At 35.4% G+C, this 16,136-nt stretch overlaps 1 protein-coding gene across 22 annotated transcripts in view; it reads right to left on the bottom strand.

The window, feature by feature from the left end:
- ZMYM4 (zinc finger MYM-type containing 4) overlaps nucleotides 1-16,136 on the bottom strand; it is a 154,835-nt gene that overhangs the window by 34,344 nt on the left and 104,355 nt on the right. For all 22 annotated transcript variants that reach the window (XM_035250756.3, XM_078331189.1, XM_035250753.3 and 19 more), the window contains 4 exons: nucleotides 13,579-13,663; nucleotides 13,079-13,334; nucleotides 3,181-3,355; nucleotides 2,856-3,068 (listed from right to left, as the gene is read on the bottom strand). In XM_035250756.3, coding sequence (XP_035106647.2) covers nucleotides 2,856-3,068; nucleotides 3,181-3,355; nucleotides 13,079-13,334; nucleotides 13,579-13,663 — 729 coding nt within the window. The remainder of the gene's footprint in view (nucleotides 1-2,855; nucleotides 3,069-3,180; nucleotides 3,356-13,078; nucleotides 13,335-13,578; nucleotides 13,664-16,136) is intronic.

The raw sequence follows: 16,136 nt of genomic DNA, 5'->3' as shown, positions 1-16,136 counted from the left end.
TTAATAGGTCATAACCATAGTTTTTAAAACATTAAATAATAACACAACAGCAAATTCATGCTTTTATACTATATCATCCTAAAAATTGAAAGAATCTCCTTAAAGGTGCTTTTAAATATGAATTTAAGGAAATTAGTAAACTTATTAGAAAACTTACTGACAAATATTCTACCACTAATTAAAAAAATAATAATCTGTAAGCATAAACTCAGAGCAAACCTAGGATATCATAGGTATCTAAATATAAACAAACAGAGTCTGTTATCTTAAGTCTTCACCCAATTAGGGATTCAGCAGCAAATAATGCTAAGTGTTATTAACATGTCACAAATTCAGGATAATTTATAAATATGTCCAGCACCACTTAGGAGATTTTAAGAGCAATCTTCCTTCTTAATGAATCAATTTGTGAAACTTGATATTAAAATAGATACATAGTAAAGTGAACATATGCCTGAATTCTCTAATGTCTTCTAAATCTCTAACCCCATTTCCGTTTCCTCCCTGATCAGGACTGTAAAAGCAAATCTCATTCATTTGTAAGACCCAGGTCAAGAGTTAACCTCTGTGAAGCTTTCCCTATCAAGTAGAGCTGACTATGTGACCTCTGTGGCCCAATGTACCCATAATACTTCCATCATAGCATCTCTGTTTACTCATTTATAGGTCTATCTTTACTGGGAGACAGGCAACCCCTCAAAACAGAAATTATATCTAATGTTTGTTGAATGAATTATAAAATACGGAAGAAAGGAAAGTAGCAGAAATGACCATTGACAATGCCCGAGTTACATACCAGGCACTTTTTCATTCTCACCCTAAAAACATCCCAGTGACATAGGTGGTATTACAGTAATTTACAGATAGGACTCAAGGAGCTTAACTACTTTCCCCAAGGTAAAACTGTATTTGAATGTAAGGTCTAGAAATTTAATAGGTTTTGGCTAAGTTAAAAGAATACATTTTAAAATTAAGATGTTTCATCCTATTTCTCCCTCTCTTGTGGACTATGACTCATCTTTCAATGGACTGAATCCAAGTAACTTTTAGTACCTGATACAATATCAAGAAAAGAACAGTCTTTTGGACAAAAATAAAACAATGAAGATGTGGGGATTTTTTTCCCCTTTGAGAACAGAAACAAGGAATAAATAGTAATGTTTTATAAATAGTAATAAAAACGCAGTAATGTGTTTTTACATTAATAAGGAATAAACTGAAAAACTGTATGTTCAAATTTCAACAGCTTTAAGAACAATTAACAAGGAAGTTCCTAATCAACACTATTAAATTCACCAATTTTGGTGACTGCATGAAAATTCACTAAGACAAAGAATGATTAGCAGATGTACTTACATAGAAAGCCATTATAAAATTAAAAATATTAAAAGTACTTACCCCATAAATATATACACCTACTATGGACCCATAAAAATTAAAATTTTATATATATATATAAAGTATTTACTATTCATTTAGGTTTATCAATTTTAAAACTAATATTTGATCAAAATTTACCAACAAAATACAAATCTAATACAAAACTACATATAAGGCATTTGTTATACAGAGTTCATCCCATCATCCCAAGCATACCTCATCAATTTACAAATACATAATCCCACACCTATTTTGTCCTATTTCATAAGATAAGAAAAATCCTTTGCTGTAACAATTAATGATAGAATTTTGATTTTCTGGTTTGCAATTTTAATTCTGTGAATCAGATTTCAAGAATACATATGCAATTTGAACCTTTCCTTGTCAAATAAGTATATTTTGCAAATCTCACATGCTGGAAAGATTAGAAGGCTACACAACAAATTGTTAGGATTGGTTAATTTGTTACCTAGCAGAGATACACTATACTTCTTTGTGTGTGTGTTTTTTTTGACATTTTCAAAATATTGTTCAAGAATAAAAATCGCTTTTGAAATAAAAAAGCCATAGTGGCTGGACACAGTGGCTCACATCTGTAATCCCAGCACAGGCTGTAATCCTAGCACAGGGAAGCAGAGGCAAGTGGATCACTTGAGGTCAGGAGTTCGAGACCAGCCTGGCCAATATGGTGAAACCCCATTTCTACTAAAAATACAAAAAAAATTAGCTGGGCATGGTGGCAGGCACCTGTAATCCCAGCTACTCAGGAGGCTGAGGCAAGAGAATCACTTGAACCCAGCAGGCAGAGGTTGCAGTGAGCCGAGATCACACCACTGCACTCCTGTGAAACTTCATCCCCCCCCAAAAAAAAGCCATACCCTAAAAATATGTATTTCAAATGCATAAACAAATGAACAAAATTCTACCTATAGAACTCTGTAAGACTATTTAATGCACATTTATTCAACAAATACTATTTATGTGTAAAGAATAGCAGTTAAGCAAATAGTAACGAGAGAGAGAGATTAGCAAAATGCACTTACATAGAGAGCCATTATAAAATTAAAAATATTAATTAAAAAAAATTTTTTTGAGATGGAGTTTTGCTCTTGTTGCCCAGGCTGGAGTGCAATGGCATGATCTCGGCTCACTGCAATTTCCACCTTCCAGGTTTAAGTGATTCTCCTGCCTCAGCCTTCTGAGTAGCTGAGATTACAGGCATGTGCCACAATGCCCGGCTAACTTCTGCATTTTTAGTAGAGACAGGGTTTCACCATGTTAGCCAAGCTGTTCTCAAACACCCGACCTCAGGTGATCCACCCACCTAAGCTTCCCAACGTGCTGGGATTACAGGCATAAGCCACCGTGCCTGCCCAGTAAGCTCAATATTTTAAAACATTTTCATAAATAATTTCCACTAAAAATACAGATACCTGAAATGAACAAAGACATCAAGATTAAATATGGTCACGTACCTGCTTGTATGCTGTGATACATGTTGAACTACAAAACTTCTTAGACTGTCCCTCTATCTGAAGCATGTGGCATTGTCCTGAGCCGCTGTAACAGTAACCCCCACAGTTCTCACAACAGTTCATGGTGAGGTTGTTAGCAGAACGAAACTTAGAGAAGCAGGCATCACTGCAAAGTTTATGGACCACATTCTGGTAATTAACTTCATGTCGAATCTAGAAATTAAAAAACAGCAACATATAAACAAGGAGCAGAGACCATCAAAAGCTATTCTTTAAGCACAAAGATATTAGAGTTCTCCCCCAATAAAGGAAAGTGGTAACTTACAACAGCATTCTTTTGACACATGCTGCATTTGGTTGAAATACTATTTGTATTTATGGTAACAATAGGTTTTTTTTTCAGTTCGTATGTTGACAAACATGACTGACTGCAAAAATCTTTACTAGTGGTGGTATTTTCAAACTGGGCACTGATCACATCCTTTGGATTTAAAATGTCTCTAAAAATAAGAAAAAAAATAACATAAGCCAAAGTATAATTCATTTGTTTTTCCTTTCTGTGAGCTAAAATAACCAAATAAAATAGATGCAATTATACTGTAGGGAGATAGCATTGGAATTTAAGTTTAAAAACTTGAATTTTCTGGGAGACACTTAAAAATTGCTTTGATCCTTAAATTCTTTTCTATGAAATGGAATTAATACGGCACCTATTTCATAGAACTGTTGTAAGAATTAGTATGTTTCGAAGACTAAAGGAAAACATCAAATGATTAGCATTCATTACCTCTACAGGAGGGGTTATAAGATTTTTTACTTTCTGGAATTAACTATATTTTTAAAATATTTTTTAAAAATACTGTATTACATTTCACTTTGTTAAGAATTAGTTTGTTTTGTTTTGTTTTGAGATGAAGTTTCACTCTTGTTGCCCAGGGTGAAGTGCAATGACACAATCTGGGCTCACCGCAACCTCTGCCTCCTGAGTTCAAGCGATTCTCCTGCTTTTGCCTCCCAAGTAGCTTGGAATACAGGCATGTGCCACCATGCCTGGCTAACAGGCTCATGCCTGTAACCTCAACTACATGTGTTGGGAGACTGAAGAGGGCAGATCACCACAAGTTGGGAGTTTGAGACCAGCCTGACCAACATGGAGAAACCCCATCTTTCCTAAAAATTAGTATATTTTAAAAGTAAACATACATTTTACACTACACAGTGCATATTCTAAATAATCTAATTTCTAAATAATCTAATTTCTAAGCATTAGTAGCAAAGGCAATGAAGATTAAAACCCTAATGATTAAGGCTCCTTACCACTCCAACCCTAATCCCACCAAACCACTCTTTCTATAGTAATTTACCAGATTGTTTAAGTGGAAACTATATTGAAAACCAATTTTTCAAACTGGTGAAATTTTCTAATCAATGTCTCTCTCCCATGAGTATATATCCACATAATAGTTAATAAACTGTTTTATGCTCATGCTTGTATCTTAAAGAGATTACACTAATAGGGTACTTTTAAAGAAAAGACTATAGGCATACTTTGTTTCATTGTGCTTCACAGATACTGCACTTTTTAGCAAATAGAAGGTTTGTAGCAACCCTGCCTCACACAAGTCTATCAATGCTATTTTTCAACAGCATTTGCCCACTTCATTTCTCTGCATTATATTTTGGTAATTCTCTCAGTATTTCAAATGTTTGTGTCATTATAACATCTGTTGTGGTGATCTGTGATCAGTGGTCACTGATGTTACTGTTGTAATTGTTTGGGGAGTAACCATGAAACCACGTCAACGTTAAGGCAGTAAACTTAACTGAAAAATGTGTATGTTCTGGCTGCTCCATTGACCAGCCACTTCTGCATCTCTCCCACTTCTTGGGCCTCCCTATTTCCTGAGGCACGACAATATTGAAAGCAGGCCAATTAATAACCTCACAATGGCCTCTAAGTGTTCAACAAAAGAGTTGCACATCTCTCACTATAAATCCAAAGCAAGAATAATTATGCTTAGTGAGGAAGGCATGTGGAAAGCTAGGCCTCTTGTGCCAAACACTTAGCCACATGGTAAATGCGAAGTTCCTAAAAGACTAAAAAGGCTACTGCAGTCAACACATGAATAAGAAAGTACAACAGTCGGCTGGGAGCAGTGGCTCATGCCTGTAATCCCAACACTGGGAGGCCGAGGCAGGTGGATCATGAGGTCAGGAGTTTGAGACCAGACTGGCCAATATGGTGAGACGCCGTCTGTACTAAAAAATATAAAAATTAGCCAGGCATGGTGGTGAATGCCTGTAGTCCCAGCTACTCAGGAGGCTGAGACAGGAGAATTGCTTGAACTTGGGAGGCAGAAGTTGCAGTGAGCTGAGATCACACCGCTATATTCCAGTCTGGGTGACAGAGCGAGACTCAATCTCAAAAAAAAAAAAAAAAAAAGTACAACAGTCTTACTGCTGATGAGGAGAAAAGTTATAGCGGTCTAGAGAGACGATCAAACTAGCCACAACATTCCCTTAAACCAAAGCCTAATCCAGAGCAAGGCCCTAACACTTGAATTCTAGGAAGACTGAGGCAAAGAAGTTATAGAAGTTAATTTAGATTTAGCAGAGGTTAGCTCATACAGTTTAATGAAAAAAGCCATCGCTGGAACATCAAAGTACAAGGTCAAGCAGCAAGTGCTGATGGAGAAGCTGTAGCAAGTTATCAAGAGTATCTCCTAAGATAACTGATGATGGTGGCTATACTAAGTAAGATTTTCAATGTAGAAGAAATGGTCTTCTATTGAAAGATGATGGCATCTATGCTCTTAATAGCCAGTGAGAAGTCAATCCCTGGTTTTAAGGTTTCAAAGCTTCAAAGGACAGGCTGACTCTCTAACAAGACTCACTAACCTAGCTAGTGACTTCAGGTTGAAGCCAACACTCATTTACCTTTCAAAAATCCTAAGACACTTAAGAAAAGAGATTCCTTTCAAAATATTACTGCCATTGACAATACATCTAGTCACTGAAGAGTTCTGATGGAAATGTACAAGAGGTTAATGTTATTTTCATACCTCCTTACACAATATCTATTCTGCAGCCCGTGGATCAAGGGGTAACTTCAACTTTTGTACCTTAATATTTAAGAAGTACATTTCCTAAGGCTATAGCTGGCATAGATAGTGATGCCTATGAAGGATGTGGCCAAAGGAAATTAAAAAGCTTCTAGAAGGCCAGGTATGGTGGTTCATGCCTGTAATCCTACACTTTGGGAGGCCGAGGAGGGCAGATCACCTGAGGTCGGGAGTTCAAGACCAGCCTGACTAGTATGGAGAAACCCTGTCTCTACTAAAAATACAAAATTAGCCAGGCGTGGTGGTGCATGCCTATACTCCCAGATACTTGGGAGGCTGAGGGAGGAGAACTGCTTGAACAAGGGAGGTGGAGGTTGCAGTGAGCCCAGATTGTGCCATTGTACTCCAGCAGCAAGAGTGAAACTCCATCTCAAAAAAATAAAATAAATAAAAAGCTTCTGGAAAGGATTCACCATTCCAGATGCCATTAAGAACATTAATGATGAATGAGAAGAAATCCAAATACCAACATTAATAGGAGCTTGGAAGTAGGTAACATCAGTTCTTACAGATAACTGAGGAGTTTGAGACTTCAGTGGATGAAATATCTAAAAATGTGGGAGAAATAGTAAGAGAACTAGAAGTGGAGCCTGAAGATGCAAATGAATTGCTGCAATCTCATAAAACTTGAACAGATGAGGAGTTGCTTCCAATGGATGAGCAAGGAAAGTAAATTCTTACCATGGAATTTACTCCTGGTACAGATGCTGTAAATTTTGGTGAAATGACACCAAAGGATTTAAAGTATTACATAAACTTAGTTGATAAAGCAATGGTAGAGTTTGAGAGTACTGACTCCAATTTGGAACGTTCTTCCCTGGGTAAAATGCTATCAAATATTATTGCATACTACAGAGAAATCTTTTGCGAAAGGAGGTCAACTGATGTGGCAAACTTCATTGTTATCTTAAGAAATTGCTGCAGCCACCAAAACCTTCAGCAACCACCACCCTGAATTCTCAGCAGCCATCAACATTGAAACAAGACTGTCCACTAGTAATAAGATTATGACTTGCTGAAGGCTCACATAATTGTTAGCAATAAAGCATTTTTAATTAAAAAATGTACATTGGTTTTTAAAGATGTAATGCTATTGCATACTTAACAGACTACAGTACAAACACAACTTTGATAGGCACTGGGAAGCCAAAAAATTAATATCACTCACTTTGAGATTAATAGCTTTATTGAGCTATTTGCTTTATTGAGGTGGTCTGGAACCAAACCCTGAATATCTCTAAGGTATAATAATACAAATCTCTCTGCTTCAGTAAAATAGTAGATATAATGGGAAATCATCATTAGGAGCACCTAATACTGTACTATGCTGTAATATACTCCATACCTCACCATCTTCCCTACTTAGCAACTCTAGACTGCTTCGCTTTTTGCATTTACAGTTATTTTTAAAATTAGGTTTTATATTTCATAGAGGGTTATTTAGTGAGAAGTTATATTGAGCTAGACATTAACTAAACCCTCAGTCAAAATATGGTCCACAAACTTGACTGGGCCAGGCACAGTGGCTTATGTCTGTAATCTCGGCACGTTGGGAGGTGGAGGCGGGTAGATCGCTCAAGTCAGGAGTTCGAGATCAGCCTGGACAACATAGTGAAACTCCATCTCTACTATGAATAAAAAAATTAGCCAGGCATGGTGGCACACACACCTGTAGTCCCAGCTACTTAGGAGGCTGAAGCAAGAGAATCGCTTGAACCCAGGAGGCAGAAGTTGCATTGAGTCGAGATAGCGCCATTGAACTCCAGCCTGGGCAACAGAGCAAGACTCCATCTCAAAAAACAAAAACAAAACTGTGGTCCATGTATGTACTTAAGGAGCTCTGAGTTATTGTGACAAATAGACAAATAATTTATAAAATACTGTAACAGAAGCATTCTTAAAATTAATAGTATAACTTTTGAAAAAGATATGAATAATGTACCATAAAAATATAAATTAAGAAACAATTATTTCAGACTATAATTAATGTGAAAGGCTACCTAAGGGGTGATATTTTAAGCTGGACCTTAAATAGGAGTTTTCTAGAAGGTTAAGGAGATAAGAATTGGGAGTAGCATAGAGCAAGGAAATGGAAGTATAAAATTAGGTAATTTTCATTGCTCTCACTATGCTCAGAGTCCAATTAGATTCCATCTTATTATGGTAGTAGTGGATTATATATTATGACAGAATGAGAGGAAATAATCTCATTCCAGTTAATGAAAATTCAGAAATGGTACAATCTGTATTGTTACTTCTTTGAATATCATTATACCAAGAATCTGATCTTACTAACCGTATTAACAAAATTATCCTCCAAATTACCTCTTTTCTACAGATATAATTTTTTTTTTTAAAGATTGGTTCCAGCTCTGTCACCCAGGCTGAAGAGAAGGAGTGTGATCACAGCTCACTACAGCCTCAAACTCCTGGACTCAAGCAATCCTCTTGTCTCATCCTCCCAAGCAACTGGAATTACAGCCATGTGGCACCACAGCTGGTTAATTTTTTAACTTTTTGTAGAGGTGAGGTCTCACTGTGTTGCCCAGGCTGGTCTCAAACTCCTGAGCTCATGCAGTCCTCCCACCTTGACTTCCCAAAAACCACTGCTCCCAGCCGAGACAGATTTTTAAAAACAAATTTAAAAATCCATATCATTAAGGAAACCTAAAAATTAAATGGCAACTAAAATGTTTTCAGAGTTTAAGTTAAATTCAAGCAGCTAAGCGACAAAAATTAAGAAAAATAAGTTATTCTGAATAGCTAATGAGTTTCTTCTAACTTAAGTGCCGCTGCTCTATTTTTACTGGTCTACAACAATAGCAGTAGTTATCAGAGAGAAAATATTTTCCATCTCTGCCTATTCAAATCAAACTGAAACCCTTCTTATGGAGAATGATTTATAAATGAAACCTGTTTGACCACAGACTATGCAGAGAGATAATGCATGTGCCAAAATTAATCAGCTATGTGACATGAGCAAATCTTTTAGCTTCTTTGAATTTAGCTTCCTTATATTTTTGGTACATCCAACTCATCAATTTTACAATCAGATAAACCAGACTATACCAAACTGTTGTAATCACCATGTAAATAAGAGGGGATAAAGAGAAAGGAAAGGTAGTGTTGAACAGGAGATGGAAGAGTAGTTCAGGAAGAAAAACGGAATATAAGGAAAAACGAGACTGATCAATGGTTGAAGACTCAAGCAAAAAGGAAGTATTATGTCAAATGAAAAGTAGGAGAAAAGTAAGAAAGAGAAAATGAAGAAAAGGTTGAAGAGATAAGCAAGTAAGGAGTACCCGAGTAACAGAAAGGAGTGAATGAAAAAGAGTAAGGAATAAAAAAGGGTAAAAGTGAATAAAGAGGTTGAACTGTTAAGAGTCAAGGAATAACTGGTTGAAAAGATGGAAAATTTGGATAATGGATAAACCAAACATGAGAAGATAACATAATCTTAAAGAGCAATTGAATTATGTAAGATCAAGACATAGATAAAATGACATGTAGGTAGAAATGACCTGTCTCTATATAATGCTTAGGCAAACACCAGAGACCAGAGGCCAAACATGATAAATCTAGATGAAAAGACTAACATGCATGAACAAGAATAATAATTCTTTAAAATCAGAAAGAGGGCATATTTTAAAAACTTATGTGAATTTTCCATAGCCATTTTGAAAATAACTGATAAATCTTTGAAAAAGTATCTATGACTGACTTTTTTGGGGGGCTGGCAGGGACCAAGTCTCACTAACGTTGCCCAGGCTGAATCTCAAACTCCTGGGCTCAAGCAATCCTCCCACCTCAGCCTCTTGCATAACTGGGACTACAAGTGCATGCCGCCATGCCCAGCCTATGCTATGATTATGAAAGGGTAAACATCACTGAAATTTTAAAGACTGTTGATCCCTAGAGTAATAATTAAATAAAGAAACATGAAGTTATTATGTGAAATTATTTCATGGCAAAATAAGAAAGAGAAAAAAAAAACTATAAAAATTAAAATCTTCAAACTCACTTAAATCTTAGAATCCCATGATGAATATACTGGTATACAGAATACCTAAGTATTCATTTTTAAAAATATACTTTATAATTTAAGCAGTATAAAGTCTATTTTTACTAATGTTACTATATAAGTTATAACTGTAAATAGTAAGTATAGCTTTTTTAAAAAAGTTAGGATCATTAATTCACTCATTCAACAAGTATTTATTAAGCACTTACTGTGCTGAGTATATTGTAGCAAACACACAAAGTTCTACCCTTGTGTGTGTGTGTGTGTGTGTGTGTGTGTGGATATATATATACATATATATATTTATACTGACATAAATTATATGTATTTACTACAAGTACAACATAATTATTTTTCTTTTTTTTTTAAGATAGAGTCTCACTTGTCGCCCAGGCTGGACTACAGTGGTACAATCTTGGCTCATTGCAACCTCTATCTCCCAGGTTCAAGCGATTCTTGTGCCTCAGCCACCTGAGTAGCTGGGTTTACAGGCATGTGCCACTATGACCAACTAATTTTTGTATTTTTTAGCAGAGATAGGGTTTTACCATGTTGGCTAGGCTGGTCTTGAACTTCTAGCCTCAAGTGATCCACCTGCCTTAGCCTCCCAAAATGCTGGGATTACAGGTGTGAGCGACTAAGCCCGGCCCAATATGATATTTTGAAGAATAGGCTGAGTATCCCTAATCCAGAAATCCAAAATGTTCCCAGTATCTGAAACTTTTTGAGCGCCAACATGATGAGAAATGCTCAATCGGTTAGTACATATAATGCAAATATCCCAAAATCTTTTGTAAAAATTCGAAATCTGAAACACTTCTGGTCCCAAGCATTTCAGTTAAGAGACACTCAACTTCTGTGTAATGCCTTAATCTGATAATTAATATATGTATTCCCTTGGTAACTATTTTTGTGGTGAGAACATTTTATATCCATTCTCACCATTTTTCAAGAATACAATGTATTATTAACTACAGTCACCATATTGTACTGAATAGCTCTTCAATTCTTACTAAGTAAAAAATTTCATATCTATTTTTTTTTTAGTGGAGCGGGGGAACGGAGTATCACTGTCGCCCAGGCTGGAGTGCAGTGGCACAATCTCGGCTCACTGCAACCTCTGCCCCCTAGGTTCAAGTGATTCTCCTGCCTCAGCCTCCGGAGTAGCTGGGATTACAGGCATGCAACACCATGTCTAGCTGATTTTTGTATTTTTAGTAGAGACGGGGTTTCAACATGTTGGTCAGGCTGGTCTGAAACTCCTGACCTCATGATCACCTGCCTCAGCCTCCCAAAGTGCTGGGATTACAGGCATGAGACACTGCACCTGGCCAAATTTTGTAGCCTTTAACCAATATTTCTCCTGTACCTTTCCTAACTACTTCCTTGTGGTTTATATTCTAATGAAATAAATTAAAAAAAAAAAAAAAAAAGCCAAGGCCAGGCACGGTAGCTCATGTCTATAATCCCAGCACTTTAGGAAAGCCAAGGCGGGCAGATCGCGAGGTCAGGAGATAGAGACCAGCGTCAACATGATGAAACCCTGCCTCTACTAAAAATACAGAAAGTAGCCAGGTGTGGTGGCGCACACCTATATTCCCAGCTACTCAGAAGTCTGAGGCAGGAGAATCACTTGAACCCAGGAGGTGGAGGTTGCAGTGAGCTGAGATCATGCCAGGCACTCCAGCCTTGTGACAGAGCGAGACTTCGTCTCAAAAAAAAAAAAAAAAAAAAAAAAAAAGCCAAAATCTATCACTCAAAATAGCTCTGAGATAATTATTATTCTAATGAGAACATAACTCAAAGATATATTTTTAAAATTCTCTTTTATAAATTTCTTCGCAAAAGACGTTGAAAGCCACAAAAGCACCAATCTTAATCAAATTTCATTTCTGAACGAAAATTGATAAGAAATATATTAATCTATACTTTAATCAATATATATGGTTCTAAATGGCTTTTAGCCACCTGTGAACAGTAAATAAGCACTCAGGAGATAAAAATTTGATAGCACAGAAGCTTTTCAAAAGAATGTGTAATTAGCTTAAAAGATAGCCCCCCAAAAAAGTTGCAGAAGTTTCTATCATTCTTTTAAATAGCAACAATTCTACAATAAAAATAAATTCCAAAGGAAACTGAAGTCCAATCTACATTTGTATATCTGTTACAGTGTATATTTAAGCTGCCTCAAATATAACCATTTTTACCCTTTCAGTTATTTCAAAAAAAAATGAACATAAACGACGTGCAGATAACTATCTTCCAGAGAAAGTTCTAGCCGTATTTAAATTTCTTTTAAACATCTCTTAACTAGGATGAGTATCTTTTTTTCCTCTCCAGACAGACAAAGTACAGCATCCCTGTGAGGAACTATAAACACTACTCCCTAAGTAATAAATAAATCATGGTTTGAGTAGCCTGGTAATATAGTGTTTCAGAACAAGAACATTATTTATCTTTTTCTAACTTATTTAAACTATTTCTAACAATCACAAAATTAGTTAAAGTCATTTCATATTCCTCAAATATATTAGGATAACCTTATTACAATGATAAGGTCATATCCCTTTTTTGTTACTAAATATTCCATTGGACACTCTGAGGTGGTTCAGAGATACTGAGAAAATAAAAATACATATGCTGGAAGCCATTTAAGGTTAAGAAGAAAAATATTAAATAAATTCCAATTACATAATAGAAAATTTAACTTTAAATATTTGTTGGATTTAAATCTCTATTGCCTATAGTTATAAGATAAAATACTGCTGTAATACAATACCCCTAAATGTGTACTTTTTGTTATATTAGGTACTTCAACTAACAAGGATGGGAGAGCTAACTTCAAAAACAATACATAAAAGTAACATTATTGAAAGCTAAAAAACAAGCTGAGCACCTAGCACCTAGAAGACTGAAAAGCAACAACAGAAAGCAGACAGAAAATAATGTGATATTTCTCAAAAAATAGCAAAATAAGAAAAGGAATAAATGTAGACTATCAAACATAATACATGGGCAAGAACAAAGTATGTTATCAGAAAGGAAAGAAACAAAAAAGATAATTTAGAATTCTGCTATACTTTGAGCAACTTGAACAAGTTTTCTTGGTGAGAGGAGGCGGTGGGCGGACAGGTGGAACTGTATATCCAGTGAGGCACAGTGTGGAGCAGAATAGCTGAGTAGACCCTTTCCTCTGATAAGCAGTTTGCCCCTTCTGGAGGATTTTTTTACAACCAGAACAGGAAACTCGAACAGCTGTGGCTGGAACTGAAGGAAGCATTTTATTCATGCCAGATGACGCCAGTGAGGGCTGAAAGCCAGTAGTCAACTGTGGAGCTTTAAAAAAAAAAAAAAAAAATTGAAAGAAAAAAATGTTTTACTTTTTACCATGAATTTTAAATATGCATTCTTTCTCTTCTAGAGCTAGTCTTGAAACCCAACGGTAATTATGCAATATACAATTTAAAAGCATCCTAAGTGGGTAGAGAGAACTGCCTAGTTTATTAATGCAAGCAGAATTTCCTCTTCATTCATATTGGTCAGAATATACACAATCCATTTATTCAGGTCTGTTTCTTACCAAGAGGGCTGCCACTGACTGAAAACACAGCACTAATTTTCAGTTCCCCCTCTTGAGTTTTTTGCTGTTGGCCATGACTATACTCCTTTAAAGAAGAAAAAAATAAATAAATACATAGAGAAAAGAATAAATACCTAAAGACATCCAGACATTCAAGACATTTTACTACCACTATACAGAGGTGGTAAATGTTTGTAATATTAATAAGAAATAATAAAATATAAAACAGCAAGCAAACTATAATTAAATATGGGTATAATATATATATGCTAGGAGTGTAAGAGGGAAAAAAATGAAAGTAGCTATCTACTTAACCTGTGAAACTTCTAAATATTTATAAATTATTTTTGAAAAAATTTTTAATTTTATTAAATTATGTTACTGCTTATTATAAAAGTAATACACAATCACTATAGAAAATTTAGATAAATAAAAATTTTTTTAAATCTAATCATATTTCAATCATCCCAAAACAACCACTGTTATTCTTTGGGTATATTTCTTTCCAGCCTTTTCCTCTTCTCAATTCAGAGATTTTATTTCTTAATAAGTTGTAATTATACTAAATATACCATTCTTATAAACTGATTTTTTGCTCACTTGAATCATCTGAACTTTTGTATATTATATATTATTCCAAAATAACTTCTAATGGCTAAATATACCAGTGTTTCTAAAACTGAAGTCCAAGAATCCCTGATGTCTACATAGTCTGAAAATTCTAAAAGAATGCTGTTTAAATTTTGTTTTTATTTGAATGTTTATGTATATGTACATATATTTTAAATCATGAATAACCATCATATAACTGAGTTCTACTACAACTTTTCAGTGCTGTTTGCTTTTTACAATTATATGACTGCATTCTAAAATCATTACATAATAGCTTTAACTTCTATTTTAATATATTGTTTATCATATTGAAACATGCAAAAACCCTGCAAGACCACTTATTCTTGGAATTCTGGAGTATCTCAGATACATCTCCTTTTTTATGGTGGGGGGGTGTTGGCACATTACTCAAATTTGAGAAATACAAATATATATTATTTAAGAAACATAACACATTACACAGATATGTGACTAGGATGAGGTGAATGAGGCACATGCCTCAGGCACAAAATTAAGGGGGCGTCAAAAACCTCAGTAATCAAGATAATATTTTAACACAGTATTTTTTTTTTTTTTTTTTTTTTCCTGGAGACGGAGTTTTGCTCTTGTTACCCAGGCTGGAGTGCAATGGCGCGATCTCGGCTCACCGCAACCTCCGCCTCCTGGGTTCAGGCAATTCTCCTGCCTCAGCCTCCCGAGTAGCTGGGATCACGGTATTTTTAAAAATAAAATTTATGCAAGGTGCATGATGAACAAAATACCAAAATTTTAAATAAATACTGAATCAGTATTACTGATTTTTTTCCTTCTGCCTTAGGCTCCAATGGCCCCACATGGCACCGAGATTATATAACCACAATAAAATGTTGGTCCATTTAATGTTTCTGCGTATTTAGTACAATCAGTAATGTCATGATGACTATCTTTGTGAATATTCATACCCCCAAATTTAGGATTATCTCCTAAAAAAAGAATTACTAAAGTGGAATTACTAGGTAAAAATGTACATAGTAAAGGTTCTTGATACATAATGACAGATGGTTTCCTCCCAAAAAAATCTTAATTATAATTACTCCAGTAATTTATTTAAAAATGCCATTTTTAAAAGTCTTTTCCCACTTTGTTTTAATTTGCAGCTATTTTTCAATATTCATTTACAAAAAGTACATTATAATGGTTAACTCTCAATAGCATTTGTTATCAACATTTCCTCAAATTTTACGTTTCCATTTTTATGCCAAAAAAATCTGACAGTCTTTACCTTTGTGATTTCTTCTCTTACAAAGCTTTACTTCCATATTAAAATAATAAAATAGTTTCACTGTTTATAATAATTCAGTCCTTTAATCCAGGGGTCAGCAAACTTTATCTGTAAGGGGCCAGATAGCAAATATTTTCCACTTTGCAGGCCATACAATCTCTGTCCCAACTACTCAACTCTGCTCTGGTGGAGCAAAAGCACCCAGATAATATGCAAATGAATGAACATGGCAATGTTCAAATAAAACTTTATTTATAAAAGAAGTGGATGGAAAAACGAAAAAAAAATGGGAGGGCTGAATTTGGCCCACCACTGATAATTTGCCAACTCCTGCTTTAGTCCATTTGGAATGTACTCATTTTGATGTACAATGAGCATTTTCTTTTTTCTTTTCTTTTTTTTTTTTTGAGACAGAGTTTTGCTCTGTTACCGAAGCTAGCTCAATCTCGGCTCACTGCAATCTCAGCCCACTGCAATCTCAGCCTTCCAGGTTCGAATGATTCTCCTGCCTCAACCACCCAAGTAGCTGGGATTACAGGCACCTGCCACCATGTTTGGCTAATTTTTTGTATTTTTAGTAGAGACAGGGTTTCACCATGTTGGTAAGGCTGGTCTCAACCTCCTGACCTCAAGTGATCTACCTACCTCAGCCTCCCAAAGTGCTGGGATTATAGGCGTAAGATAC

This window comes from Callithrix jacchus, chromosome 7 (assembly GCF_049354715.1).
Source record: "Callithrix jacchus isolate 240 chromosome 7, calJac240_pri, whole genome shotgun sequence".
Lineage (NCBI taxonomy): Eukaryota > Metazoa > Chordata > Mammalia > Primates > Cebidae > Callithrix > Callithrix jacchus.
This window is presented reverse-complemented; position numbering and strand designations above follow the sequence as displayed.